The 27,488-nt window shown below is 41.6% G+C and overlaps 1 protein-coding gene across 4 annotated transcripts in view; it reads left to right on the top strand.

The window, feature by feature from the left end:
- CPEB2 (cytoplasmic polyadenylation element binding protein 2) overlaps positions 1-27,488 on the top strand; it is a 70,025-nt gene that overhangs the window by 11,646 nt on the left and 30,891 nt on the right. For all 4 annotated transcript variants that reach the window (XM_079991582.1, XM_079991580.1, XM_079991581.1 and 1 more), the window contains exons 3-4: positions 21,372-21,462; positions 25,060-25,110. In XM_079991582.1, the coding sequence (XP_079847708.1) occupies positions 21,372-21,462; positions 25,060-25,110 (142 nt within the window). The remainder of the gene's footprint in view (positions 1-21,371; positions 21,463-25,059; positions 25,111-27,488) is intronic.

Below are 27,488 nucleotides of genomic sequence, written 5' to 3'. Positions count from 1 at the left end.
GACTGACTGAATCCAAAGAGTACTCATTAATGGTTCCTTGTCGCCCTGGAAAAAAGTAACAAGTGGGGTGCCACACGGTTCTGTCTTGGGCCTGTTGTTGTTTAATGTCTTTATAAATGACTTGGATGAAGAAATTGAGGGGATGCTAATCAAATTTGCAGATGACACCAAACTGGGAGGGGTAGCTAATGCTGCAGAAGACAAAATCAGAATTCAAAATGACCTTAACAGATTGAAGAACTGGGCACAAGCTAACAAAATGAATTTCAGTAGGGGCAAATGTAAGGTTCTGCACTTAGGCAAGAAGAACCAGATGCACAAATATAGGATTGGGGGGGGGGCACCTGGCTTACTAGCAGCACATGGGGAAAGGATCTAGGGGTCTTGGTGGCCTTATTACCTTTGGTGCTCTAAAATGCTATGCAGAAGCTAGTATACTAGAACCCCAACAATACTTTCCCCGTGGAGTGGAATATGAGCACAAACTGCACCCAGCCATGTGGGGCAGAACATTTTGTAGCTTTATTTTCTGTGGAAACTAAGTATGGATGTGCAGAAACAAATTTCAAATAGTTTTAGACAAGCTAGGCACTTTCAAAAGTTTTATCTTAGTGCATTAAATACAAATAAAACAGCCATACTAAATTAGAACTCTGTAGGGCACCAAATTCTACTCTCCCTCCCCCCATGCTAACTGAAAGTTTTCAGATGTAAGTTAACCTGCAAATTACCCTAATTTGCAGGCTAGACAATGAGATTGAATTTTCCAGTTCATTTCCCCCCTCAAACCCCATTTCTCTGATTGCACCTGTATGTTTTGCCCTATACATCTTGCGCTCCCTGATCTAGATGTCAAATACCCTCGTTCATATGCACTTATAGCAAAAAAATAAAATATGCCATCAGTATCTAATCACAGATCTTGTGCATCACATGTAGTTTGTCTTTGTAATAGAGCAATCTCTTCCTGTTGTCTGGACTGAAACACCTTGATGAATCTATCTATGCATGTAATAGTGCCCTGTGCCTGTAGTAGAAAGTTGTTGACACATTAGTAGGTTGTCAGGAATTGTAGCTTTTCCTCACATTTAATGCTGTTTTCACATGTAAAGTTTTATGTGCAGGACTTGTGCAGTTTCTCATATGGAAGTATTTTAGATTAGGATTTGTGCAAAGCATGAATACAATACCCTCCCCCATTGTACTTTGAGGTACTCTTCCTCTGAATCTGGAGACTCCATTTAGTGTACATGATTAATAGCTGATAAACATATGCTCCATGAATTTGTCTAATCCCCCTTTAAAGTCATCCCACTCCCTGGTCTTCACCATTTATTGTGCCAAGAGAACTCTCATGATGCATTGTGTGAAGATGTCCTTTCTTTTGTCTTCCTTTAATCAATTGCCAATAAATTTCATTGAATGACCCATATTGTAATTTTTATTGTTTTTTCATGTATAAAAAGCCCCTCTCTTTTCCAGTTCTTCACATCATGCCTAATTTAAGGCATCTTGTTTTTATTATTGCTTGTTAGCTGCCCTGAGCCCGGCCTTGGCTGAGGAGGGCGGGGTATAAATAATAATAATAATAATAATAATAATAATAATAATAATAATGATTATTATTATTATTATTATTATTATTATTATTATCTTAGTCATGCAGTTATCTGACTTAAACTCTTATCTCCATAGTTTTAAATATCAATTGGCTTCTTTCTAACCCCATGTTGAGGAGGTCAGCTTTAGTGATAGACATGAAGAAGGGAGGATGCTTAGGACAGCGTCTCACCCCCCTTTCTTTGCCCTGCAGTACTAAGAGTTGAGTCTTAATATCCAGTAGTTGGTGCTGCCACCACTCCTTTTTGGTCACCTATATCCCCAGAAACAAGGGGTAGGGAATGAGGATATCCAATTAATGGTTAAATTCCGGGATCCTGGATTAGCAGGCTTCATGTCTCCAGCCAATCCCTTGCAATCTATGTAGAGTGTAAAGTCAGCTCTCCAGCGCTCTGTTTCTCCCTGACAATAGGGCAAATTACTGGATTTCCTAACTCTGTTCTTAGATTTCAATAGTGTTGAACCCAAAGCAACCTAGGTGCGTGGTGATTCCCGAATCTTGAGGGTGGCAGTCACATACTGATTCCACTAGTTCAGTTGTGAAAGTTTATTAAGAGTACACAAGGAAAAGGGCAATAAGGTCCAACAGAAATATTAAAAAGAGCCGGAAGGCTCTAACACCTGATTACTTTTATTCTAATTGCTAATAGCACAATGATCTCAGTCTACTTACACATAGGCAGTGAGGCTGGTTAGCTTCCTGGTGATATGGAAGAGCCAGCCTGGATTCCTGATTATGAGAGGGACAAAAGTTGCAAGAGCAGCTCAGTTTTTAAATACTCTCTCTCCTCCCCCTTCTCCCCTCTCCCTGAAGAGAGTGACCTTTGGATCTTTCTGACCAATGAGAGCCATAGTCATTTTGTCAGATTTGTCACATATCCCAGGTAGGCTTCTTAAGTACCTTTCCCCATGTGAGTAGAATTAGTGGGAGATACATGACAGTCAGGCTTAGAGAAATGATGGAGGTAGGAGACCAAGGTCCTGTGTGACAGCAAGTCGCATATTTTTTGGTAAGGGAACTCCAGTTCCACATTTGAGGTTTTTTAAAAACAGTAAAATATTTGAATATAACTTGGATTAAAACAAGGTAATATCAAAAACCAGAGTATTGCTTTCAACTTTAAATAAGTTATTTCTAGGGAAGTTAGAATGGACTGAAAGGTCTGTAAAATATTTTGATGAATTCTTAAGAAGGATATACAGTATATTAATGTAATTAAGAATAACTGCAGACTCTTAAGAAAATCAAGGTCTGGTGGTCTTGTCTGTCAGTTTAAATATCTCATTTGTATGAGGGTAATTAGGAATATAAGAACTGGAGTTGCAGCATTGTGAAACAGGGAGAAAGTGAATGGCTTAGTGTTGCATGAATGCACCTAACCTCCTCCCAGGCCCTGTGTTCGGAATTAGCCAGGCACATTTTGCACTTTTTGACACTTGTGACCAAATGAAGATGCCTGGATGGTGCCTGGCATCTCCACCATCTGGAAGTGCATGTCTGAGGTTCATTGGACTGTTTTCACACACTAATACCACATCCTGTACAATTCTATCAGTTATATTTTATCTGTACAATTGAAAATAATTTCAGGAACCAAAATGCTTTTTCTGTGCAGCCTGGGCAGCAGCAGTCACCGTTATGAAAAAGAGGTAGGAATAGGCTAATACATATGTGGACTCTCCCTGGATCGAGTGACTTTAAGTTCTCAAAGTTCTTAACCTAGCTCAAGGTTGTCATCTGAACTAGCCAGTTATTTAATTGATAGTCAGTCATAGTCCATCATATAAGACTTTAGAGCCATCTTACCCCTAGACATTTTGTTTTGCTGACTCTAACCTTGGTTTATGGGGCCATTTGGCACTGAGCTTATGTATCTGAGTTTCGGACACTGCCCAGTCCTATTCACTCTGCTTCAACCCACATGACCAAGAGAAGGAGTTCAGAACTTTCCACTTTGGCTCTTAGTTATGGTTTGGGAAACAAAGGCAAACACAAAACGTGGGAAGAGAATAGGCTCACTCACGTCACCTTGAACCATGACTTAGCATGACATCTGAATGGAGCCAGTGTTTCTTCACTCTGTCCAGATTGTGTATAATTTTATAAACTTCTGCCATATTCCTTCCTCAGTAAATCTTTTACTATGCTAAATTGTTCCAAATACTTTTGCCTTTCCTCATAGAGAAGATGTTTCATTACCTTTATCATTCTTGTTGTCCTTTTATGTACCTTCTTCTGTTCTATGTTGTCCTGCTTGAGAGGGAGAGACTAGCAATTTTCTTTTCAGTCCCCTTAATCATTCCCAACATGGAATTTGCTGTTGCTATCCCAGCTGCAACATGCAAACTTTACATTTTCATTGTGCTATTTTTTATCTTCTGGTCTGTGACTGTCAGTTTAGACCTCCCCACCATCACCTGTGTATAGGTGAAGTTAGGATTATTTATTTCCTTCACTGGGCATTACCTTGAAGCAAGGAATTCTCATATAAATGATAATGAAATCATTATGAAATTAACCAAAAGGGAGCTTTTTTAGAAACTTGCTGATTTTTATCCCAGATAAGACTATGAGATTCACAGATATCATTAAAATTTATCAGATGTAGCAAAAAGCTGAAAGGTGAAGCAGAAAATTATTTTATGATTAGGAAAAAGGATTGTAGTGCTAAGCCTACAGTTGCATTACAAATAATCCAAACTGGTGTTTTTATTAGACTGGCTCAGTGACAATGTGATCCATCTTGGATATCCCACGAACAAGTAAAATATTTTTTTTAGAGATTGTATTCAAACCTTGGGCAAATATGTTAATTTCGCTCCAGAAACCTTACCCTAAGTAGTTCAATATGTGAATTTTAACCCATTTGCAACTTAGAAATGCCAGCATTTGAGGAAAATGCATTATACAATACTACATTGTTAATAACATATGCAGAGATTACAGGTTCATTTCAGCAAAACTGAATCCAAGGTATATTGAACTAGCAGTTTCCATATCTTGCACTAGAAATCTGATAGATTTTTTCAAGCTGCAACTGCTGTATCTTAAAGTAGTTTCCCCATAGTCTTCCAGCTTTTAATATGCAGCTTTTTTATACTTTGCCACTTTAACATGTAGCTATTTTATTGTTCCTTTATCATTGCTAAAAAAAATTTGTAAAGCTCATATAGTCATGACAGTGGTAAAGCTGTCATGGCCTATGACCCTTGTTCAATTATTTGTTACAGCTTTTGAACAGCAAACACATCGAAATCTGTGGTTCCAAAAAGAAAAAATATTAGACTTGAGTAACAACTTCTGTTGTTTTTTCTCTGTGTTAGTTTTGTATCCAGGAAATATATATTCTTATTTTGCATTATTCTGACCTTACTGATAGCTCTTTTTCTTGTTTGGAAATCACTTGGAGGTAATCAGAGGTTCTGAACAACTGTGTGTGCAGGTTTCAGAAGGAATTACATATTAATGTATTGCAGCAAAGAGAATTGTGGTATAACCTTTTTACTTTAGAGCATACTTTATTCAGGTAGCGATGTAGGCATCCAGGAAAGCTCGCATCATTTGTGTCAAGAGACTTCCAAGGTTTAGAGTACCTTGGCTGATAGACCAACAGCAAGCATATCTGGGAGGAGATGGCCTGACACCACTTATCCAGACCTTGTTAAACCTCCTGCTTCAACAATACAGAGGTCACAAACATTTTTGGGATCTGTGGACACATTCATGATAGGATTAAAATGGATCCTTTTGAATTTGCATTATGTTATATGGGGTTCTTATGTTAAATTAAACTTTGCAGTGGTAGACTGCATGGGAAAAAATCAGATGCAGTGCTTGTTAGCACCCTAAAATATTGATTCAAGGTACAGATCCTCATGGATCTTCATATTTTTTTTTACACAGTATGCCAATAAAATCAGCAACAAATCATAGAACACAGATGTGAACTACAATTTGATGGTAGTTTGACTGGATCCTTTGAAAAATTTTGAGAATCTATATGGATCTGTGTCGTATTGGGAAAACTAAATCCTATTATTTTTACGGTTTAGTCAATGAAGACAGCTGGGATCTGTGATTTGAAAGAGGTGGGGGAAACTGAAAATTTAGTCAGTTCCAATGGTATCCATTTCACTGGATCCAGCTTCCGTATGTGGGTGTTCCATCTGTCTGTCTGTTTCTCTTGTGCACTTTTCCACACTTACCTTTCCTCCATTCCTTGCAGACACTGTCTGCAATTTAAAGCTCTGTGTCCAAGCACCTCTCCCTCCACCATGAAAACCTGCTCTTTAAAGCTCTGTCAGAGCAAACTTCAATCCATGGAAAACTCGAATTGACATTTGCTCTATCCTTCCCTTCCTACCTTCTTGGCCACTCTGCTTTTTATTCAGCTGCTCAGGTTGCAGTCTGAGAGCCTTGAAAAGTATAGAAAAATGAAAGACAAAGTTATTTCAACTCAATGTGCTTTTCAAAGCTTAGATCAGCATTTCAGCTGCTGACCCAATTCATGAGGAGCACAGAGCTGAAATAATAATAATTTTATTATTTATATTCCACTCATCTGGCTGGGTTGCCCCAGCCACTCTGGGCAGTTAAAAAGAGTGCTGCTCTTCCAGTTTCCTCCTTCATTGTTGCATACTTCTCAAGGGAAGCAAAGGTAACCTGTCCTTACCAGCACATAATGTTGGGGACAGTGAGAATATATATGTATGGGTTCAGAAGCATGGCAGGTGCCAGAGATATTCCTCATAGGTACCATTTTGCCCAAGAGTGTCACATAAACATACCCAGGATTATTTTAACACTGTGTATGCAGGCTCTTTTAAAAAAAATCCAGAAAGTACAGTTGGACTGCAAGATAGTGAACTGGGTCTAGATGATTCAGTAACAGTATGCTGGTGTCTTATCAGCTACACTGGCTGACAGGCCTCATCTGCACTACAGTGGAACCTCGTGTTACATCCCAGCCTCCTAACGAATGCTTCAGGTAATGAGCTCTGCAAAACGGAAGTAGTTGCCCCTTCTTGTGAGCTTTGCGAGCGGAAGTTGCGCACCGGCGGTGCAGCAGCAGCGGGAGGCCCCATTAGCGAAAGCGCACCTCATGTTAAGAATGGTTTTGGCTTAAGAACAGACCTCCGGAATGGATTAAGTTCATAACCGGAGGTACCACAGTATACATTAAAAGCAGCATCATAATACTTTAAACAATCATGGCTTCAACCAAAGAATCCTGGGAACTGTCATTTGTTAAAGATGTAGAGAGAGAGTAGTTAGGAGAGACCTTTTCCCCTACAGAACTACAATTCCCAGGGAAGAGGGATTGGCTGTCAAACCAGGGGTCTTCTACCAACTCTCAATCCTTAAACTACAGTTCCCAGGATTCTTTGGGGAAACCCAACAACTATTTAAAATGATATGATAATGCATTAAATGTATAGTGCAGATGAGGTCCCAGTCTCTTTTCTGACTCTTGGTTTTAACCTTAAATGCCCTCAATTGGCTTAGGACCAGGACATCTTAAAATAATCTTCTCCCAGTTATATCCGCCCACATTTTGAGATAGTCTTCTTTAGGGATGAGCATACCTTTCAACTTTGGTGTTCTCAGTTTCTGATTTTTCTAATTTCAGTTTTCCAAATTTCTGCAGCAATTCATGGATTAGAAATATTAATAATTAGAAATATTAATAATTATCAGCATTTTAGTACAAATTTCTTCTAATAATTACATGTTTATTGTACAGTTTTGACTACACAGTTTGCAAGAATTCCCTCTAATATTTTGTATGTTATTTTCATAAATATATTCATTTTTATGAAAACTTTCCACTGATACAGGCAATTTTATAAACATTGGTTGGAGAGTTGCACTGCAAAATTCAGATAAGTGCAAATTTCGAATGATAGCTGCATTTGGTTCTTATATTGTTTCAGAAGTGAACATTGGGCAGGTTCACCTTTAAATGTAAATGATATCTAATTTCTCCCCTATCCCTACTCTTCAGGGTCTCTACTCCTAATAATTCCCTTGCCAAATGTTAGCTACCAGGAGAAGGGCCTTCTTGTTGGTAGCATATCAGCTGTCCCCTGAGAGGCTTCCCTGGTGCCAGTCTCACCTTCACAATCATTTTGGCACAAGGTGAAGACTACTTGGTACTCCTAGGTTGTGTTCTTAGGTGTATTTCCTCTTCTTAAATATTAAATTTAGGTCCTTCCATTGGCTCAAAAATTGTGTGATGCTGGAAAAGTTTAAAGTTTGGGATTGTCAGGGAACTGCCATCAGTGCCAGAGGGAGAGAGCAAAAGCCAGAGGGATTCCAGAGAGCGTCCAGGGATCGGGAGAAGCAGCCCATCTTCTGGAGAAGAGAATCAGCGTAGCACCAGTGGAGAAGGGGGGGGCAGATGGGGGAAGCGGCGAGGCGGTCCCATGACTCCTTGCCTGGGACCAGCGGGGAGAGTAGGGGTCCTCCGTTGCCCACGCCCTCCTTGCGCAGAAGGCTTTCGCGCAGAGAGAGTAGGAGGAGACTGGGCGTCAAAGGGCTTCTTTGCTGGAAGAAGTTTAAGAAACGCCCACTGACGGATTCTGCCAGCGATTGAGTCAGCCACAGGTGAGTGGCTGTCCGGACAGAAAAGGTTCACTTTGGCAACCCAGCCAGGTGTTTGCACCCAGCCGGGGAGATAAGCACTGGCTTACGCACGAGCAACTCCTAGAACCATTACAGGAATCTAACATGTCTATTTTAATGCCAGCCGTGTCTCCATTGTTGCTGTTAGTCTTTCATCCCTCTTTCTTCAATAGACACAGAGCTTTTGAGTGCGAGGTATGGTATGCTAAGTGGTTGTATTGGTTCTCGAATTTCTTTATACAGAACACTAATTACTGAACACATGGTTAGAGAGAATTTTAGAGCCACATTACTATCATGGTTTTCTTGGGTTCAGCTGTGCTCTTTTTTTGTTGAAGCCTGAGATTTATGATGTTGCCTATAGAAGGCTTACTTTGTTTGCTGGAGACTGTGAGTAGTAAGACGGGTTTGGCCCCAAACAATGTATAGGTTACTGATAAACCATGAGGAAGGTGCAGTAGATGGTCTTTGTATGTGTTAAAAAGAAAATAGTTAAGTAGAAATAGATGATGGACAACTGATCTCACTTTGGGATAAACCTTTCAAATCAATAACTCTGATTAAGGGATCATTATTAAAACTAATTCATAACTGCTATCTTATTCCACAGAAGTATGTCATATCAACCTTAGATCCTCTCCATTGTGTTGGAGAGAGTTCAGGAAATTGAAACTTACCTTCATATGTGGTGGGGAAGCCACAGAGTTTGGGAATTTTGCCAGTGAGTTTTAGTGAGTTTTAGTGAAATTAGAGCCATTACAAGACAGGCTGCAAAAAACTCGCTGCAACTGGCTCTTTTAAATTTATTTCTAGGTCATCATAGAAGTATGAAAAGTAGCAAACTAATAAACAGTTTGTTATCTGCAGTCAGTGTTGGTGGCTGACTTCTGTGCAGTAACTATAGATTCTTGCTACCGAAAGGTCTAAGGAAGCAGCATTACTTGAGAAATTGATACATAAGTTTAAGTGGATGTGGAAATTGAGTCAATGTGGACATGACTTGTTTTTGGCAGCTTGGTGTGATTTTATTGTTTTTACAAACATGAAGGAACATGGTTGTCCTCTACCTGACAGATAACAAAGTTGAGTAAGTATAACCTAGTACTGACATTATTGTCAGTCCACCACAGTTCCTCTGTAACTGATTTCATGTATTTTAGGGGATTTTTTTTAACCTATATTGACTCAGATTATTATTTTTGCTTTGTTTGTTTAGTGATTTTATATTTGAGATACATACTTTGCTATAATTGTAAAATTTCATAAAAGTTCTGCTTGGTTCCCCAGCTCTGCATGGTAACACTTGCTCTGATAACATCCTATTTTGATTGCTGTAAAGTTTTTTGAGGAGCTGTTTGGGAAGCTGTAGAACACAGCTGCTAGGAAGTTAACTAGGTACACCAGTTTAGGACAATATACCACTAGTCCTGAAGAACCTGTGGTGGCTGCCTATACATTTCCAATCCCAATCCAAGGTGATGGTGTAGATATGTGAAACCATAAATGACTTGTGGCCTAAATATGTGAATAATTTCTCCCTCATGGGCTTATCCATGTGTTAAGATCAACAGGAGACGCATTTTTCATGGCTCCATCACCAGACACAGGATGTAGCATGGTGGCACGGAATGGACCTTCTCAGTAGTGATTGCCTGGCCTTGAAATGACCCCTGGTCTAAGATTATTTGATGCTGACATTTGTTTTTTGCCATTGTTTAAAGATGTAGTTAATAAATTATAGTGGTACTTTGGGTTACAAACACCTCGGGTTACAAACTCCGCTAACCCGGAAGTAGTACCTCGGGTTAAGAACTTCGCCCCAGACTGAGAACAGAAATTGCGCACCGGTGGTGGCAGCGGGAGGCCCCATTAGCTAAAGTGGTACTTCAGGTTAAGAATCGTTTCAGCTTAAGAATGGACCTCTGGAACAAATTAAGTTTGTAACATAATGTACCACTGTATAAGTGTCAGGGAACTGCCATCGGAAAGACAGGAGGTGGAGGGGCTCTCAGAAGTCAGGAGAGACTCAGCAGCGGCGGAAGGCAGCAGCAGGGGGAGAGAGAGACGAAGGAATGGCTCAGGGAGTCTTCCAGCAATAACAGCGAAGAAGTCTCAGGTCCTCCCATAGGTACACCCACTCCTCGCCGGAAACTGTCGCACCGAGAATCTCGACGACGCGTTTCCGTCAAGGAGCTTTTATGCTGGAGTAGATTCCGTAAACGCCCACTGTCGGATTCTGCCAGCGACTGAGGGAGCCATGCTTAAGGGCTCCGCTAAAAAACAGAGCCTTGCTAAGTTGAGCAAACTCTGAGGGACTAAGCTTTACGCACAAGCAGCTCATCATCCCATCACAGCAATCCGACAGTCTCTGAAAGCCGCTTGTACAAAAGAGGCATCATGAGCAACCCAACCGGAGCCGGAGACGCAGGAGGAGCTGGAGCGGGTCCAAGCCTGGAAGAAAGGTACAGGATGTTGGAGGTCCAGCTAGCGCTGCAAACGGCTAGGCTTGAGGAGAGGAGGGCTCAGGATGCAGAAAAGGGGAAAGCCACCCCACTCACGAGGAAGGTGCCAGGATTGGTGCAGAAGTTTGGGGGGGATCCCAGTAACTATCAAGCCTTTAGAACAGAGATGCAATATGCCCTCAATCTGCAGTTTGATGACTTTCCCGATGAGGAATCGAGGGTAGCGTTTGTGATTGGCCATCTCGAAGGAGGGGCGAAGGACTGGGTGAGACCCCTGATGGCAGCTAATAATGACGCCCTAAAGGACTCGAGGAAGTTTTTTCGCGCCATGGACCTGATGTTTTCCAGCGAGATTGAGCAGGGAGTGGTGCGCAGACAGTTAATGGGGTGTAAACAGGGGAGCCGATCTGTCCGTGAGTACTGGACTGAGTTCACCATGTTGATCCATAAATTGGGATGGGACCTGTCGGCGGAACCCATACAAATGCTCTTTGAAGAAGGGCTATCTTCGGCGGTGAAGGACGAACTTTCCCGGGCGCCCAGGGCGGAGTCTATGGACCAGCTGACTAAATCCGCGCTGGCCATAGGAGCACGCCAGGAGGCGAGAGCTTTGGAGAAGGGGGAAGGGAAGGGGGAACGTTGGAGGGATTCCCGCATTCCAGAGATTCCCGAGCAGCATTCCCCGCCAGTAGAGCCGATGGAAATTGGAACAGCGCGCGCGCGCGCGGGCAGTTTCAAACCCCAGTGAAGGGCGGAAGAAGGAGGGAAAGGGCGCCAAGAAATGTTTTCTCTGCCAACAGCCTGTTCACTTTGCCAGAGTCTGCCCACAAAGAAAGGAATGGCAAGGGATGGCGGGAGCTGTTGGGGGGGAGGAGGAGGGAGTTAAGGAGCAAGTAAAAGCCAACGCCTGGCTGCCACCATCGGGGCACAGCAGCCAGGCCAAAGAGCAGTGAATGTGCCCACGCCGGAACCACCAAGACCAGCGCTTGTAATAGAGGTGTCGCTAGAGCTGCCAAACGGACACCCACTAAAGATAAAGGCGCTATTGGACTCAGGCAGCTCCTGTAATTTTATGAGTAAGGAGTTTGCAGCCGAACACCAGATACAGACTATCCCTCTAAGTAACCCTTTGCAGGTGACCACGATTGATGGGAGGGCGCTGTTGGGAGGAGAAGTTAACCAGCAGACTGTCCCAATGATAATGAGGGTGGCAAGACACACGGAACTGATAGCGTTTAATGTGGCCACCTTGGGAGGAGCGCCCATTATTTTGGGAATGAGCTGGCTAGCGCTGCATGATCCGCTAGTGGGATGGCACCAGAGAGTAGTCTCATTTGGGTCAGCACACTGCCTGGCACACTGCAAGGAAGGGGAAGCCCAGGTGGGAGCCAAGGCCACCCTAGCTGGGATGGAAGTAGCTGATAAAGGGAAGGTACCACGACAATACGCCGACCTGGTTAACGTCTTCAGCGAAAGAGAAGCAGATAAACTGCCCCCGCACAGACCCTTTGACTGTCAAATTAACTTACTCCCAGGAGCACAACTGCCAGTGGGCAAGCTGTATGCAATGTCAGACAGTGAGATGCAGGAGTTAAGGGAGTTCATTGACAAGAATCTCAAGCGAGGTTTCATCAGAGAGTCACGAGCGGTGGGGGGCAGCCCAGTGTTCTTTGTGGACAAAAAAAATACTAATAAACCCAGATTGGTCATGGACTTCCGGGCCCTAAATGCAGTGTCAGAACCAGTGACTTTCCCCATGCCCAGAATCAATGACATTTTGACCCGGGTGAGGAAAGGGAAAAATTTTTACCAAGCTGGACCTAAGGGGGGGCATATAATCTGATACGTATGAGAAAGGGAGATGAGTGGAAAACCACTATGTTCACCCCCTTGGGGGCCTTTGAGTACCTCGTTATGCCCTTCGGTCTACAGGCGGGCTCAGCCTGTTTTCAATCGTTCATGAATCACGTCCTGGGACCATTGCTTTACAAGAACTGTGTAGCGTTCTTAGATGACATCCTGGTGTACTCAGAGAATGAGGAGCAGCATGTGCGAGATGTAAGAGAGGTACTGAGCAGACTGCAAGAAAACCAGCTGTGGGTGAAACTGGAGAAGTGTCAGTTTCATACCAGAGAGGTGGAATTCCTGGGGTACCGGTTGTCAGACAAGGGATTGGCCATGGATCCCAGCAAGGTTCAAGCAGTACTGGAATAGAAGACACCGAAAACTAAGAAAGACGTGCAAAGGTTCCTGGGCTTCGGAAACTTCTATCGGAAGTTCATCAAGAACTTTGCCCACTTAACGGCGCCCATCACTGATTGTCTTAGCAGCAAGAAGAAATTTGTCTGGACGGAAGAGGCACAGCGAGCGTTCGAAAGATTAAAGAAGGCATTTGCGTCGGAAGAGCAACTTTTGCACGTGGATCTACAGCAACCAATGAGAGTGGAGACTGACGCCTCAGACCGAGCGGTGGGGGCTGTGCTTCTACAGCCGGGAAAAGATACGTCGGAATGGAGACCGTGTGCCTTCTTCTCGCGGAAGTTGAACAAATCTGAGAGGAACTACACCGTATACGACCGAGAATTGCTCGCCATTCATGAAGCGTTCCGGAGATGGCGACACTTGTTGATTGGGGCGCAGCATAAGGTCCAAGTGCGGACCGACCACAAAAATCTGGAGTACTGGAGAACTGCCCGAGTACTGAACCAGAGACAAGTGAGATGGGCCCAGGAGTTCTCCAAATTCCATTTTGAAATTCGTTACGTACCAGGACCAGAGAACGTAAGGGCGGACGCTCTCTCTCGAAAACCTGAGTATTTAGAGGGGGAGGGAGCACCTGAGGAAAGGCATATCATCCCTGAGGACCACTGGGTGTGTGGGGCGGCATTGGTGGGGCAAAGAGAACTGGTAGAGGGCACCGAGAACGATGAATACGCCCAAGAGAAACTCAGAGAACTCAGGGGGACAGGGGAGAACACAGGGGGGTTTGAGGAAAAGAACGGGGTGTTGTATTACAAAGGGGCACTGTACATACCCGATGGGGAACTGAGGGGCAGAGTGCTCAAGCAGTTACACGACAGCCCCACAGCGGGGCACTTCGGGCAGCACAAAACCATGTGGTTGGTTACCAGGGAGTTTTGGTGGCCCAAGGTGAGGGAAGACGTACGGGAATATGTTAGGAGGTGCGACAGGTGCCAGCGAGCAAAAGGGGAGAGGCTGGCACCAGCGGGGCTATTGGAACCCTTACCCACACCAGAAAGGCCATGGGAGGCAGTATCCATAGATTTTATGACGGACCTGCCAAAATCCAAAGGGAAGACAGCTGTCATGGTGGTGGTAGACCTATTAACTAAGATGTGCCATTTTATAGCCTGTTCACACGCGGTCACAGCGGAAGAAACCGCCAAGTTGTTTGTAGAGCATATTTTCAGGTTGCATGGCGCCCCCTTGAGGGTGGTCAGCGACAGAGGGAAACAATTTACTTCCAGGTTCTGGAGGAAGCTCATGAGCTTACTGCACGTGGAAGTCAATTTTTCCACTGCCCGGCACCCAGAAACAAATGGGCAGGCGGAAAGGGCAAACGGGATTTTACAACAATACCTGAGGTGTTATGTAAATGACAGAGAAAATGATTGGGTAGATAAGTTGGCCCTGGCAGAATTTGCCTACAACAACGCGGAGAATGTGTCCACAGGGATAAGTCCCTTCCTGGCTAATTATGGGTGTCATCCCAGGGCATTTCCAGGAGAAGGAGGGGAGAGATGGAGTGTGCCGGCAGCGGAACACTTTGTTGAAGGGATGGAAGCGATCCACCGGCAACTCCAACTTAACTTAGAGAGGGCCAAGGAAGAATACAAAAAGCAAGCAGACAAGGAGACAGTGGAAGAGGACTGGAAGAAATTTAAAATATACCTTAAAAACTGTTGTAAAATTGAGGAATGCTAAGATGTCAAGGGGTAAGAAACAGAGAATTACAGCTGTAACTAAAAAACTAAAGGAACTTTAATGAAAGGGAATCAAGATAAATTGACCAAGGGGTTGCTAAAGAACCATAAAACAAGGATGCAGGGATGGGGAGGTATGGGGAAGTCGAAGGAAAGAAGGTGTATGAAAATACAATTTTGAAGTTATATTTGTTTAAATGTTTTGTATGTTTTTGTTTTGTGTTTTGAGTTTTTGTTTTGTGCTTTGTTCTTATTAAGTGTTTGAAAAATGAATAAAAATTATTAAAAAAAAAAAAGCAAGCAGACAGAAGCAGAAGGGAAGGTGAAACCATAAGGGTGGGGGACAGGGTGTGGCTATCCACCCAAGGACTGCCGTTCAAGGGAGGGTGTAAGAAATTGAGACCCAAACGGCTGGGACCCTTTGAGGTCATACAACAGGTCAACCCGGTGGCATTCAAACTCAGATTACCCAACCACATGAAACTGCACCCAGTATTTCGCCATACCGAGAGGGGCGAGAGTGGGGGGAACGTGAGAGGGAGGTTACTCAAACACCAGTCATAGAAGAAAGGGAACGCAACATGCATGTGGCAGAAATCATTGATTCCAGGTGGAAAGGGAATCAGGTGGAGTATTTAGTAGAATGGGAAGGGGAAGCAGAGTCGGAAAACACATGGGTACCGGCAGAGGAGATCAATGACGAGGTTTTAATAGAAACGTTTCATCAACGGTTTCCAAGGAAACCTCAGCCCGTGGGACGGTTCAGGAGGGAACACTTCGGCACCACCGATGAGGAAGAGGAGTTTGAAGGGTTCCCAGAATCAGGGCTGGAAGAGGGAAAAGACTCAGACGGGGAAGAGGACACAGGGAGAAGAGACGGGAGGCAGTGGAGAGAAGTGTTTGAATCCTCTGATGATGAGGAGTGTTCTTTCCGGGGTTTTCCATCCTCACCGCCAGCAGGGGAGGGGGCGGGAGGGGGTGAAGGGGGCCCTGGAGGGGAGGTGGATGTCAGGGAACTGCCATCGGAAAGACAGGAGGTGGAGGGGCTCTCAGAAGTCAGGAGAGACTCAGCAGCGGCGGAAGGCAGCAGCAGGGGGAGAGTGGGAGATCAGGGAGAGAGAGAGACGAAGGAATGGCTCAGGGAGTCTTCCAGCGATAACAGCGGAGAAGTCTCAGGTCCTCCCATAGGTACACCCACTCCTCGCCGGAAACTGTCGCGCCGAGAATCTCGACGACGCGTTTCCGTCAAGGAGCTTTTATGCTGGAGTAGATTCCGTAAACGCCCACTGTCGGATTCTGCCAGCGACTGAGGGAGCCATGCTTAAGGGCTCCGCTAAAAAACAGAGCCTTGCTAAGTTGAGCAAACTCTGAGGGACTAAGCTTTACGCACAAGCAGCTCATCATCCCATCACAATAAGTTTGTGGGGTGTTTATATATATATATAGAGAGAGAGAGAGAGAGTGTGTGTGTGTGTGTGTGTGTGTTGGACCTTCTGTTGTGTGAACATGCTTAGGATTTACACTGTAGGAGAGTGACTAGATGCCTGCAAATGTCCCAAGCACTTAGGTCATATTTGAGGAAACTTCAGATTAACAAATGTGCTTTAAGTACTTGCAGTTATTTAATTTCTGTACTGTTTACACTGAGTGAAGAATTAAAATGAGGAAGAAACAAGGGTACAGGCTGCTCTTTAAAGAGAAGAGTAACATTCTGTTCTGGCTCCTTCATTGTTTATTCATGTGAATGTTGCAGGAGTAAGGTCCCTCTGTTGCTGTTCCCTGGTAACACTGTCTAGCACTGTAGGCAGCAGAACCAAGGAGTGCTCAAGGATAGCCTCTTGTAACCTCATTGAACATGTTGCTCCTTTGGGAGAAAATAGTGTTGTGTACTCTTGCTATTGAAACGTCGGTTGCTAGTGCAGAATCCCTGTTACATTCACATGAACATTGTTGGACACGGTTGTAGGTTTGTTCAGTGGGTCCTCCATGCGTTTGGACATTAGCTAACATACAGTGCAATTCTAAGCATGTTTACCCAAGAGTAAGTTCTAGTGCAGTTTCCTTCCTAGTAAGTGAGTATTAGATTACAACCTTCAAATTACAACATTGATTGGAGGAACCCTACTGACTATACATATTTGTGCATGTTTTGTCCTTCAGGTTCTACAGTGCATTGGACACTCAGGTCAAACTCAGATTCAAAGTTTGGTGATAATGGTTGTTGTTGTTTTATTTCTTAGATTTGGTAGTCACTTGTTACCCAATGGTCTCCAAGTTTCTTATGACACATCTAAAAACATAAACATGAATTATACTATTAAAATAATTCATGCAAAACACCTACAGTTCTCTCTCTCTCTCTCTCTCTCTCTCTCTCTCTCTCACACACACACACACACACACACACACCCCAACCCCCCACAGCTGTCACAAAGGAGCTTTGGAAGCACACTACTAATACTTTAACGGGCTAGTCTGTGCTGTAAATCTATTTTTTTGGAAAACTTGTGAACTGGTTTTCAGAAGTCTTTTAGACTGAAAAAGTGAATTGTTGTGGACCTTAATGTGTAGATGTTTGCCAGTGCTGGGCAGTATTGGATGTTTTGCAATGTGTAGATTGCTACTTTAGATACTTGGAGTCTTTCATGTTTTTTGTGCTACTACAGCTAAAGGGATTTAATTCTAAGTAAATGCTTTAGGAATAAAAGGGCAGCCAAGATTAGAAAAGCTAATAGTTGGAGTAATGGTTTTTCCCAAGAGGCAATGATCCCACACCCTTTTCAGTAAACTAGGATAAACCAGCACAAGTTACAATTATGCCCATATTTAGTACTGACACTGTTCAGTATTGTACAGTGGTGCCCCGCAAGACGAATGCCTCGCAAGACGGAAAACTCGCTAGACGAAAGAGTTTTCCGTTTTGGAGGTGCTTCACAAAACGAATTTCCTATGGGCTTGCTTCACAAGACGAAAATGTCTTGCGAGTTCCTGCGGGTTTTTTTTCCTCCCCCCCCCTTTTTCTAAGCCGCTTATCCGCTAAGCCGCTAATAGCGCTAATCCGCTAAGCCGTCAATGGGCTTGCTTTGCAAGACGGAAAAACCGCTAGACGAAGAGACTCGCGGAACGGATTCTTTTCGTCTTGCGAGGCACCACTGTATTATTATATGGCAGTCAATGTATATGTTGCTTTAAGTTGGGGATGGGAAACCTATGGTCCTCCAGATGTTCCTGCACTACAACTCCCAGCATTTCCTATCATCGGCTCTGCTGGCTTGAGCTAATGGCAGTTGGAGTAGAAAAACATCTGGAGGGCCACATGTTTCTCCATGTCTGCTTTAAAACAAAGAAAAGCGGGTTCCTATGGCAAGAAATTTGCCTTCATTACGATGAAGCATCTGAGAAATTGGAGGTGATACACAGATGTGATATATAGGCTTAAAATCATAGCTCCCCTTTCCCTGACTTGTCAGTACTATAGAGGCCACTATAATACATATTTAATGGGTAGCTGCAAGAGAAGAAACTGGGTAGCATGCAATAATTTTAAGAATAATTTATATACTCCTGGAATTCTCTTACATGGGGCTGCAATGTTTAGATTTGCTTAGCTTCAGCAGTGCTGCAGCTTCATGTTCTCTTGATTCCATTATTGGACTCTTGTTCAGATGATTCTCTTTAGAAATAAGGATGGGATTGTATTGCATGGAAGTAAATTATAGAACGCAAAATAGCATGCCTGAGAAGTTAAAACCAGACAATAATTTTAAAAGTAATGGCAAGGAAGGTTTACTATACTGTACTCTACAGAATGGTGTGCATTTCCTGCAAGATGATCACTAACCAACTTGAGCTGTAGTGACAGTTTTGAGCTACAAGTCAAGCTGGTTTCCTTGAAGTCTTATCAGATCAGATGCTATTTTGCTTTGTTTGAATAGCATAAACAGTAAATATTTAGATGAGTATGTGGGTGTTGACCCTCTGTATAATAATACAGAATGTTAAACTGATGTATCATGAACAAATCTAATTAGGCTATGTTTGAAAGTGTGTGTCTGGTTTTTTAAGTAGAAATTAGACATTCAACCATAAAGGAAAAACTACATGTATGCAATCCTTAATTTTTCTTTCTCATCATGTGAAAAATCTAAATTTACATTCCTGGAAAACTACACTATTGTGTTCAAGAGTTAAATTAGACAGCAGTCCTCTACCCACCACTATTGGGTTGCTGCTTATACTATTCCATTTTCTGCAAGTGGCCTCCATGTTTATTTTTCCAGTTCCATCATTTTAGGACGGTCCTTTTTCAGTGTCTAATGTAACATATTATGGAAATAGATGCTAAATTGAAGGGTCTTTTAGGATGATTGAAGTCATATTTATTTAAAGATGTGTAGCCTCCAATCAAACAATCTCTGGGGCATATTAGTTACATTAGCAAGAGTTAATAGCTCATATTATAGTGTTACTGTAACAAAGAGAGCTAATGTGGGATCATAGTAAAGTCTCTCCACAGCTGTGTAATATTCCTGCTACTGCTATTCTTATATTCTTCAGTATATAGTATTGTATTCTTATGTTCTTCAATGTGCTTCCATTGGAAATCACTTAGGGGAAGGGACTTCTCACATAGGCCAGATGAAACATGGCTCCTGGCTGGAATGGTGGCCAGGAAGAACAGTAGTCAGACATGATGTTACCCCTTTTTTTTGTTCCTGCTCCAGTCCTTGGGAACTTATGGTGATCAGTTTCATAGATTACAAGTATCATTTACACACTATCTTCTGGATAAAGAAGGATTGGTGATTGTTGCAAAAACTGGTACCACAAAAGCTAATTACTGTACAATGAAACAAATCAAATATTTGTTCCAAAGTATACGGACTTCCTGACAAAAACCTCACACTCTTAAAGATTTCTTAAGCAAAATAGATGCATACTCAGAAGGTTTCACTTAGTGCCTGCATCAAAATTGTGGCCCTATTGGGGAAGGATCCCCAGCGAGCTCCATTAACATAGTTAATTAACATCTTAAAAAGTTACATTTAAAAGAATAGTAAAATGGTTAAATACTTTCTCATCCAGTGATCTCAGGGTTGCCAAGAGTGGTGTCTTTCGGCCATCAAATGTCTGGGTGGGTAAACAGAAATGTTTTCAAATTCCTCCTGCAAGTCTGTTATGATGGAAACAGATACATCTCATTCAAAACATGGGAACCACCAAGGAAAGGGCCCTGTCATGGATCAAAACCAACCAAACAGTTGTAGAGGGTCATCTCTGACTTAATTAGATAAAACCCATTGTGTGTGAAGGTACTCATAGCCAAAGTGGAGGAATTAATCCCTTCTCCCCTCCTCCAACTGAGACCTTCAGAGAAGGTGCTTCAGTCTCTGTACTATTTTAGACTATAAGCTGCTTTATCTTTCTGTTAAGAAATACTGAATAAAACATTTTTTAAACAAACCAAATGACTCAATTAGTGACATTTCCTGCTGTAAACCTTTTGATAATCAAAAACATCAGTAGCATTGTTAACAATGTTAAAGGCAGTGTGTGCGTTCATAGTGTTGGTTTCATTTCAAGGTGATGGCTGATTGTCAGATTAAATATAACCTGATAGTATAGTTTAGAGCAGTGTGGTATGCCATACTAGTAGGCAGATTAGATGTGAAGGAAGCTGCATCTGTAGCAAACAAATCATTAGAGGGTAAAGGTTGAGATGATGGCCTACTTCTCTCCTCTTGAAGTGTCTCTCAGAAAAAATATTTGCTGACCAGGGAAACAAAGTGCCAGAACAATCTGCACGTGCATTATTTTGCTCCAGGCTTTACAAGGAAATGGGATAGATTTCTTCATTCTCTGTTTCCTACCCGTTCACCTTAGTGTCATGCCTAGAGTTGTTTGTGTGAGGAGGAATATATTAGCAGGAGCACCAGAAACAGTCTGATTTTTAATTCTTCCTTGGGACAGTAAGCACTTCTCGGAAATAAATAATGATTGTGCCATAATTCCCCTACCAGTTTTACTTAGATGGTTCTGGTCAAATCTAGATGACCTCCTGTGATTGTCTCCTGAATGTTCCCTGTAACGTTAACAACCCTGGGTCCAGAGAGAGAGGCTGTTTCTTTCTAAATATTCTAAATATCATTTATAAATATATGGTGTTTGCAAAGGAAAAGCATCAGATCTAGTTGAACTGACATATAAACCAAACAGGTTGCTTCTCACGAAACTAACGTTTATAGATTTGATTATATTTGTTGTTCGAACATATTTCTATAACAATCTGTATTTCAGAAGACACTCGCTTCTAATTCCCAAATAGCATCTGAGCTGTTTAGTTAGGTGCTAAATATAGTTAATGCTAAATACACTTGTGTGTAAGCCAAACTTACCAGTACTTCAGTGGCAGTTATTTCAAAGTAAGCATTACTAGGTTGATGGGTCAATCTGTGAGGAAAAGCACTGACAATAGAATATTTCATTTCCTCTAGTTTATAGTAAAAGTAAGTTTTCAAAAACTGATTTATAAAAATGTCTATGAGAAAATCTGTGTCCTATTGTACCAACAGTTGGAAGAAAATTTTATGTAGAGACCTTTATTACAAGGCTAAATGAAGACTATTATAACAATAGCACACTTTCACTTATTCTAGAAATACTGTCCTTTTCTCCTTTTTTTTCTTTAGCTTTAAATGCTATGTATTTGTTCTTTTCTAGGATCGAAACAGAATGTATGACAGTCTGAATATGCATTCCTTGGAAAATTCACTCATTGATATAATGAGGGCTGAACATGATCCTCTTAAAGGTATGTTACTACTGTAGGTTAATGTTTCAGTCTGTAGGAGAGCTCTTTCACCATTACTGTATTTTTCCTTACTTGAAAAAATTAATGTTGCATTGGTGTTTAATCATATGCTTACACTGAATAAAGCAAGATAGGTCCTATTCAGATGTGATTGTTGGAAGTTATGCCCCTTTTCCACAGTTCTCTCCTGGAAAAGATACAGAGAGAGCTTTGGGCTTTTAAAAAATATTATTATTTTATTAAATTTGTATATCATCCATCATCCAAGTCTCACATGTTCTCTTCCCTGCCCAAATGAGGAAATGCTGCAGGCAAATATCCAATTACATCAATTTCTTCTTGGTGAGCAGAAGAATGAAGCATATTGGGAACCATAGGTGCCAACTCCCTGGGGCCCTGGGTGCCCAAGCAAATTAGTCTCCTTGGTTCTGTGGTTTATTCTTTTGACAATACAGTGGTACCTTGGGTTAAAGTACTTAATTCGTTCCGGAGGTCCGTTCTTAACTTTCAGTTCAGTTTCTTTCTGAAATTGTTCTTAACCTGAAGCACCACTTTAGCTAATGAGGCCGCCGCGCCGCTGGAGCACGATTTCTGTTCTCATCCTGAAGCAAAGTTCTTAATCCGAGGTACTATTTCTGGGTTAGCGGAGTATGTAACCCGAAGCGTATGTAACCCAAGGTACCACTGTATGTTTACATTTGTAGCATCAAAAATGAAGCATTTAGAACTATAAGCATGTTTCAGATTTAGATTCTGACTGAGTCTTGCCCAGTTTGGGTTTGTTTTTAAAATTCATCTACAGCACTATCTTGTACATATCTACAGATAAGAAAGCACCATTGATTTCCTGGGATACAAACTCTCAGATAAGTTTGCATACCATAGCCTACTAAATGTATGTATTGACTACAATGCTAAACACACTTAATAGGAATTAAGTCCCATTGAGCTCAGGCTGGTGCTGTTACTTTATTGAGAATTGTATTTATGTTTGAAAATCAGACTTTAAAGAATAAATTGGGTAACAGATTGATTGATTGATTGATTGATTGATTGATTGAATAAATAAATCTTGGATTAATCAGGGTCTTGATTTTGTCAGGATTTAGAAAAGCAATTTAACAGAATGTCAATTCTGTGAAGTAACAGCTTGTTGCCTTTTTGTCGTTTTGTATCTCTTAATAAGTCCTTAAATAAGCCCACAAAGTTTCAAAAGTTTTTACTCGTTTTCTGGAAGGTGGCAAAGGAGGAACCAAGAGTTCTATCCCGCCTCCACCATTCCACTGGAGGCGGGGGGGGGGGCGGCTTCCTTCCATTGATATCCTACTTGTTTCCTATGTGGTATACAGAGGAGGGATGGGGGCCTCCATCCTTCATCAACCATCTCCCACTGCCTTGTCTGACTACCATCCTTGCGGCGTCTGATGAGTCCTTAAATGCACGACTGTAATAATTATTTGATGAGGACTATCATTAGTATAGTTTAAAGTTACTAAAACTAATCATTTTTTGATCCAGAAAGGGCTTTTTCTATTATTTTTGCTCACAGTGATTTAAGCAACTTTTCCCAAAATGCTATTATTGCCTGACTTCCAGTCTTTCATCGCTGTCTTGATAGCCCTTACAGTTGTAATGGGAACGTCATTTTGCAATGGTTGAATGAGGAGTTCCAGAGATGCATGCACAAAATCTGGAATGAGGAGTGCAGAATTGTGTGCTGCACCTTCTCCAGTTCATTTTGATGGGGCTTATGCAGAGAACCTCTTGTTAAGTTGTTCCTTAGGAGCCTAAACTGAAGATTTGCTGAGTGGCAATATAATGCATTATTTGGAGCATATCCACATTACATCGCTCAGCATTCTCCTATTATGTTAGCTCAGTAAAATGTACAGCTGCCTTGAAAGTACATAGGCATCTACAACTATTTTTTTTTTAAATTAAAAAGTTGTCCAGTAGCACCTTAGAGACCAACCAACTTTGTTCTGGGTATAAGCTTTTGCGTTCTGTACTCTAAACAGAAGCAAATAAAGGAGGAACTCTTCTGAAGAAGTGTGCATGCACACAAAAGCTTATAACCAGAACAAACTTAGTTGGTCTCTAAGGTGCTACTGGAAAAAAAAAATTTCTATTTATTTATTTTGACTGCGTCAGACCAGCACAGCTACCTACCTGAATCTACAACTATTTAAGATTAAGGTGCAAAAATTGCAGGGTTAAATGGAATTGTGCCATTGCTGCCCCTTCTCCTGTGCTGTCCATAGTTAGAGTATAGGTGGTACTAGGTTTGCCAAATCAGAATATTAAAAATAAAAGATGCAGCTGGGCAATCACGTTGGGGGCTTTTGATCTGAAATGAGGGAGCCTTACTTTTGTATGGCCTGGACACTGATTTCACTCCGTAAAGTATTGTATTTTAAAAAATGAGAAAAAGGATGCTAATCTATATAGAGTTTAATTAAATCTGTCTTAAAACAGAAATTACTTCTTTCATATGTATTTAGATGCCTGTTTGAGTCAGTAGTATTTAATACATTCAGTTGATCTAAGTTATGTATGCAAAGTCCTGAATGAATGGACACTTCATGATTTGTCATCGGTCATCCTGAAGACAGAGCAGTGATTCTAAAAGCTGCAGTATATTAGTATACATTTGGGGATTATAGCAGATTTATTTAGAGCTTGAGGTAATATGCCAGTCTTCCATATCATAGTAAAACAAAGCAGCTGTTGTATGTTACTAAAACTTCTTAGTAAAATACAAAAGCTTTTGCTATGTGGTTCTAAATATTCAGAATTCAATTATTATAGGAGTTCTCTCTTTAGTATTTTCTAACTTAAATTCTAAAATGTACCAGCCAGAAAACATTCATGGAACTTGTATTATCTTAAAATATGTATTTAAATGTTTGGAGTAAATGAAAACCAGCTATACCAGAATAAATGATTTTGTTTGAGCTGTAGTGTTAGAAGATGTGTTTGAGATTTGAGCTGCTTGATATTTCTCCAGTGTAACTGAGTTTAAGCAGTTAGGTAGAAGTTTTCATAATAAGAATGGAAAAGGAGACTTGGAATAGTCGGCACTATTTCTGGATTTCTTGAAACAAAACAAAGAGAACCTTTGTCCTCTTGGAGCTGATCCCAAAGCACATTGCAGATCTTATGACCAGAGAATTAAGGTTAAGAAGTTCATTCTTTCAACTTAAGTTGGCTCAAGGGTGGTGTTGGCTAATCGAGTGAAATATTAGCTGGTTCTGCTATTGAACAAAATGGAGTTATGGCGGGATGGGTGTATCCACGTATATAACCTTCTTGGTAGTGGCACTCTCCCTGTGGAACACCCTTCAGGTGTCAAGGAAATAAACAACTATCTGACTTTTAGAAGACACCTGAAGGCGGTTCTGTTTAGGGAAGTTTTTAATGTTTGATGTTTTAACGTGTGTTTACTGTTCTGCTGGGAGCAGCCCAGAGTGGCTGGGGAAACCCAGCCAGAAAGGTGGGGTATAAATAAGAAATTTTTTATTTTTATTAAGTATTTTTGCACATCTTCTTTTTTCCATTGAATATAATGGCTAAAATCCTACAACTATTTGTTCTTAGGTCGTTTGAATTACCCACATCCAGGAACTGACAATCTGCTAATGTTAAATGGTAAGAGCTAGTCTTCTAGCAGTTTAATTTTCTATTATCGTAGTAAGCTTATTTTTTTATGTACCGCTGCATTCTGTTACTGAAGAATCCACAAATAATCAAAGATAGCCAGCATTTTTGAGAACCATGGCTGTCTTCCACTTCCAAAAAGTAGTAGCTCATTTTACAGTATGTTATATATCGTATCCAGTGCATTTTGTGTGTGGAAGTACTCGACAATGTGGAGTACTGATTCCTCTATTTTTGCTGCTCACAGAAGCCATTTTGTGCTAGCACCCACAAAACTTACATCGATATAAAACTACTGGCGTTAAAATAAAAAAAACAGAAACCAAAAGTTACTAATTCTAGCATTTCAGGTATGCTTTTCCGCCTCCATCTGCATTATTTTCTACCAATATGTGACAATTCATTTGGAATTTTGTCATCTGACACACTTACTTTACATGGTTGAAATAAGTTTGCTTTTCTGTAATGATGCTTCCTGCAAATTGTATTTGCTACCAGGGGTGCCAACTTGAATAAAATATTGTGGGGGCCCGGGTAAGCCCCGGCCCACATAATCTATCACACATACAATTTGAATGAGAATGCCTATCAACTTTGTGGGGGCCTGGCCCCTTCAAATATTTTATTGTGGGGACTGAAGCCCCCATGGCCCCTAGGAGCTGGTTCCTGTGTTTACAACTAAAAAGATTTAGATTTAAAACACTCCTTGGGTGCATAGGATTGCCGTCTTAACTTGAAACTAATGAAATCAGTGGGATTTACTTCTGAATAAACATACATATAATTATGCTGTTAGGCAATAGAGTGAGGGCATTTGCAGTTTTATAAACACAGAATTCGATGATCTACTGTACAGTTTGCCATGCTTGCATTTATGAATAGTGAAAAATCCAAGTTTTAATACTTCATATAAATGCAAAAACAAATCAGAATTGCCACGACCATAGGAGCGTACAGTGGTACCTCGGGTTAAGTAGTTAATTCATTCCGGAGGTCCGTTCTTAACCTGAAACTGTTCTTAACCTGAAGCGCCACTTTAGCTAATGGGGCCTCCTGCTGCTGCCGTGCCACCGGAGCATGATTTCTGTTCTCATCCTGAAGCAAAGTTCTTAACCCAAGGTAATATTTCTGGGTTAGCAGAGTCTGTAACCTGTAGCGTATGTAATCCGAGGTACCACTGTACATAGATCTGTTTTTTTCATTATTAACAGTAGTACATACTGTAGTACAGTCATGGGAGAGATATTTGAACTGATAGTTAAAGGTAAAGGAACCCCAGACAGTTAAGTCCAATCGCGGATGACTCTGTGGTTGCGGTGCTCATCTCGCTTTATTGGCCGAGGGAGCCGGTGTACAGCTTCCGGGTCATGTGGCCAGCAGGACTAAGTCGCTTCTGGCAAACCATAGCAGCGCACGGAAACGCCGTTTACCTTCCCGCCGGAGCAGTACCTATTTATCTACTTGCACTTTGACGTGCTTTCGAACTGCTAGGTTGGCAGGAGCTGGGACCGAGCAACGGGAGCTCACCCCGTCACGGGGATTCGAACCACCAACCTTCTGATCGGCAAGCCCTAGGCTCTGTGGTTTAGACCACAGCGCCACCTGCATCTCTTGAATTGATAGGATGTTGCAAAAATCAGGTATTACAGGATGTTGTAAAGATTAGATATTATATTTATTTATTAAGGGATTTCCCACCCCATAACTTTTGAAACACACAAACAAATATAGAAGCTAAGCAATATAAAAATAATGGTTAGAATGTTGGATTATGACCTGAGAGACTCAGCCATGAAGCTCACTGGGTGACCTTGGGCCAGTCACCATCTCTTAGCCTAGCGCCCTAACCTACCTCACAGGGTTATTGTGAGGAGGAAATGGGGAGGAGGAAAACCATTTGTACCACCTTAATCACCTTGGAAACTCAAACAAACAAGTGTGTGTGTACAGAATATATTAATCTAATTATTGGTAATTGTGCAGGTTGGTAGTCCAGTACTTGGTATGCATTTCAAACTGTACAAATGGTGTTTAAAATGGTGGTATATGAAGATTTTCTCCAAGTTTAGACCAGCATAAGCATTTTCCAGATTGGATGAATATTTACAAAAAATGCAATCTAGATGTTGGAATTCCAGAACTTCTAGAGATTGAGCAGCAGATGTCAGCTGCTGAAATAAAGAATTAAAAATACCACTCAGTAGTAAAGATCTGCTAGATTAAAAGTATTTTTTTGCTGGAAATTATTCCCTGATACGAATTTACCAAGTGGTAAGGTTTTCTTCCGTTGTTGTTGTTGTTGTTGTTGGAAATTATTCCCTGATACGAATTTACCAAGTGGTAAGGTTTTCTTCCGTTGTTGTTGTTGT

The sequence above is a fragment of the Podarcis cretensis genome, assembly GCF_951804945.1.
Source record: "Podarcis cretensis genome assembly, chromosome: 9".
NCBI lineage: Eukaryota > Metazoa > Chordata > Lepidosauria > Squamata > Lacertidae > Podarcis > Podarcis cretensis.
This window is presented reverse-complemented; position numbering and strand designations above follow the sequence as displayed.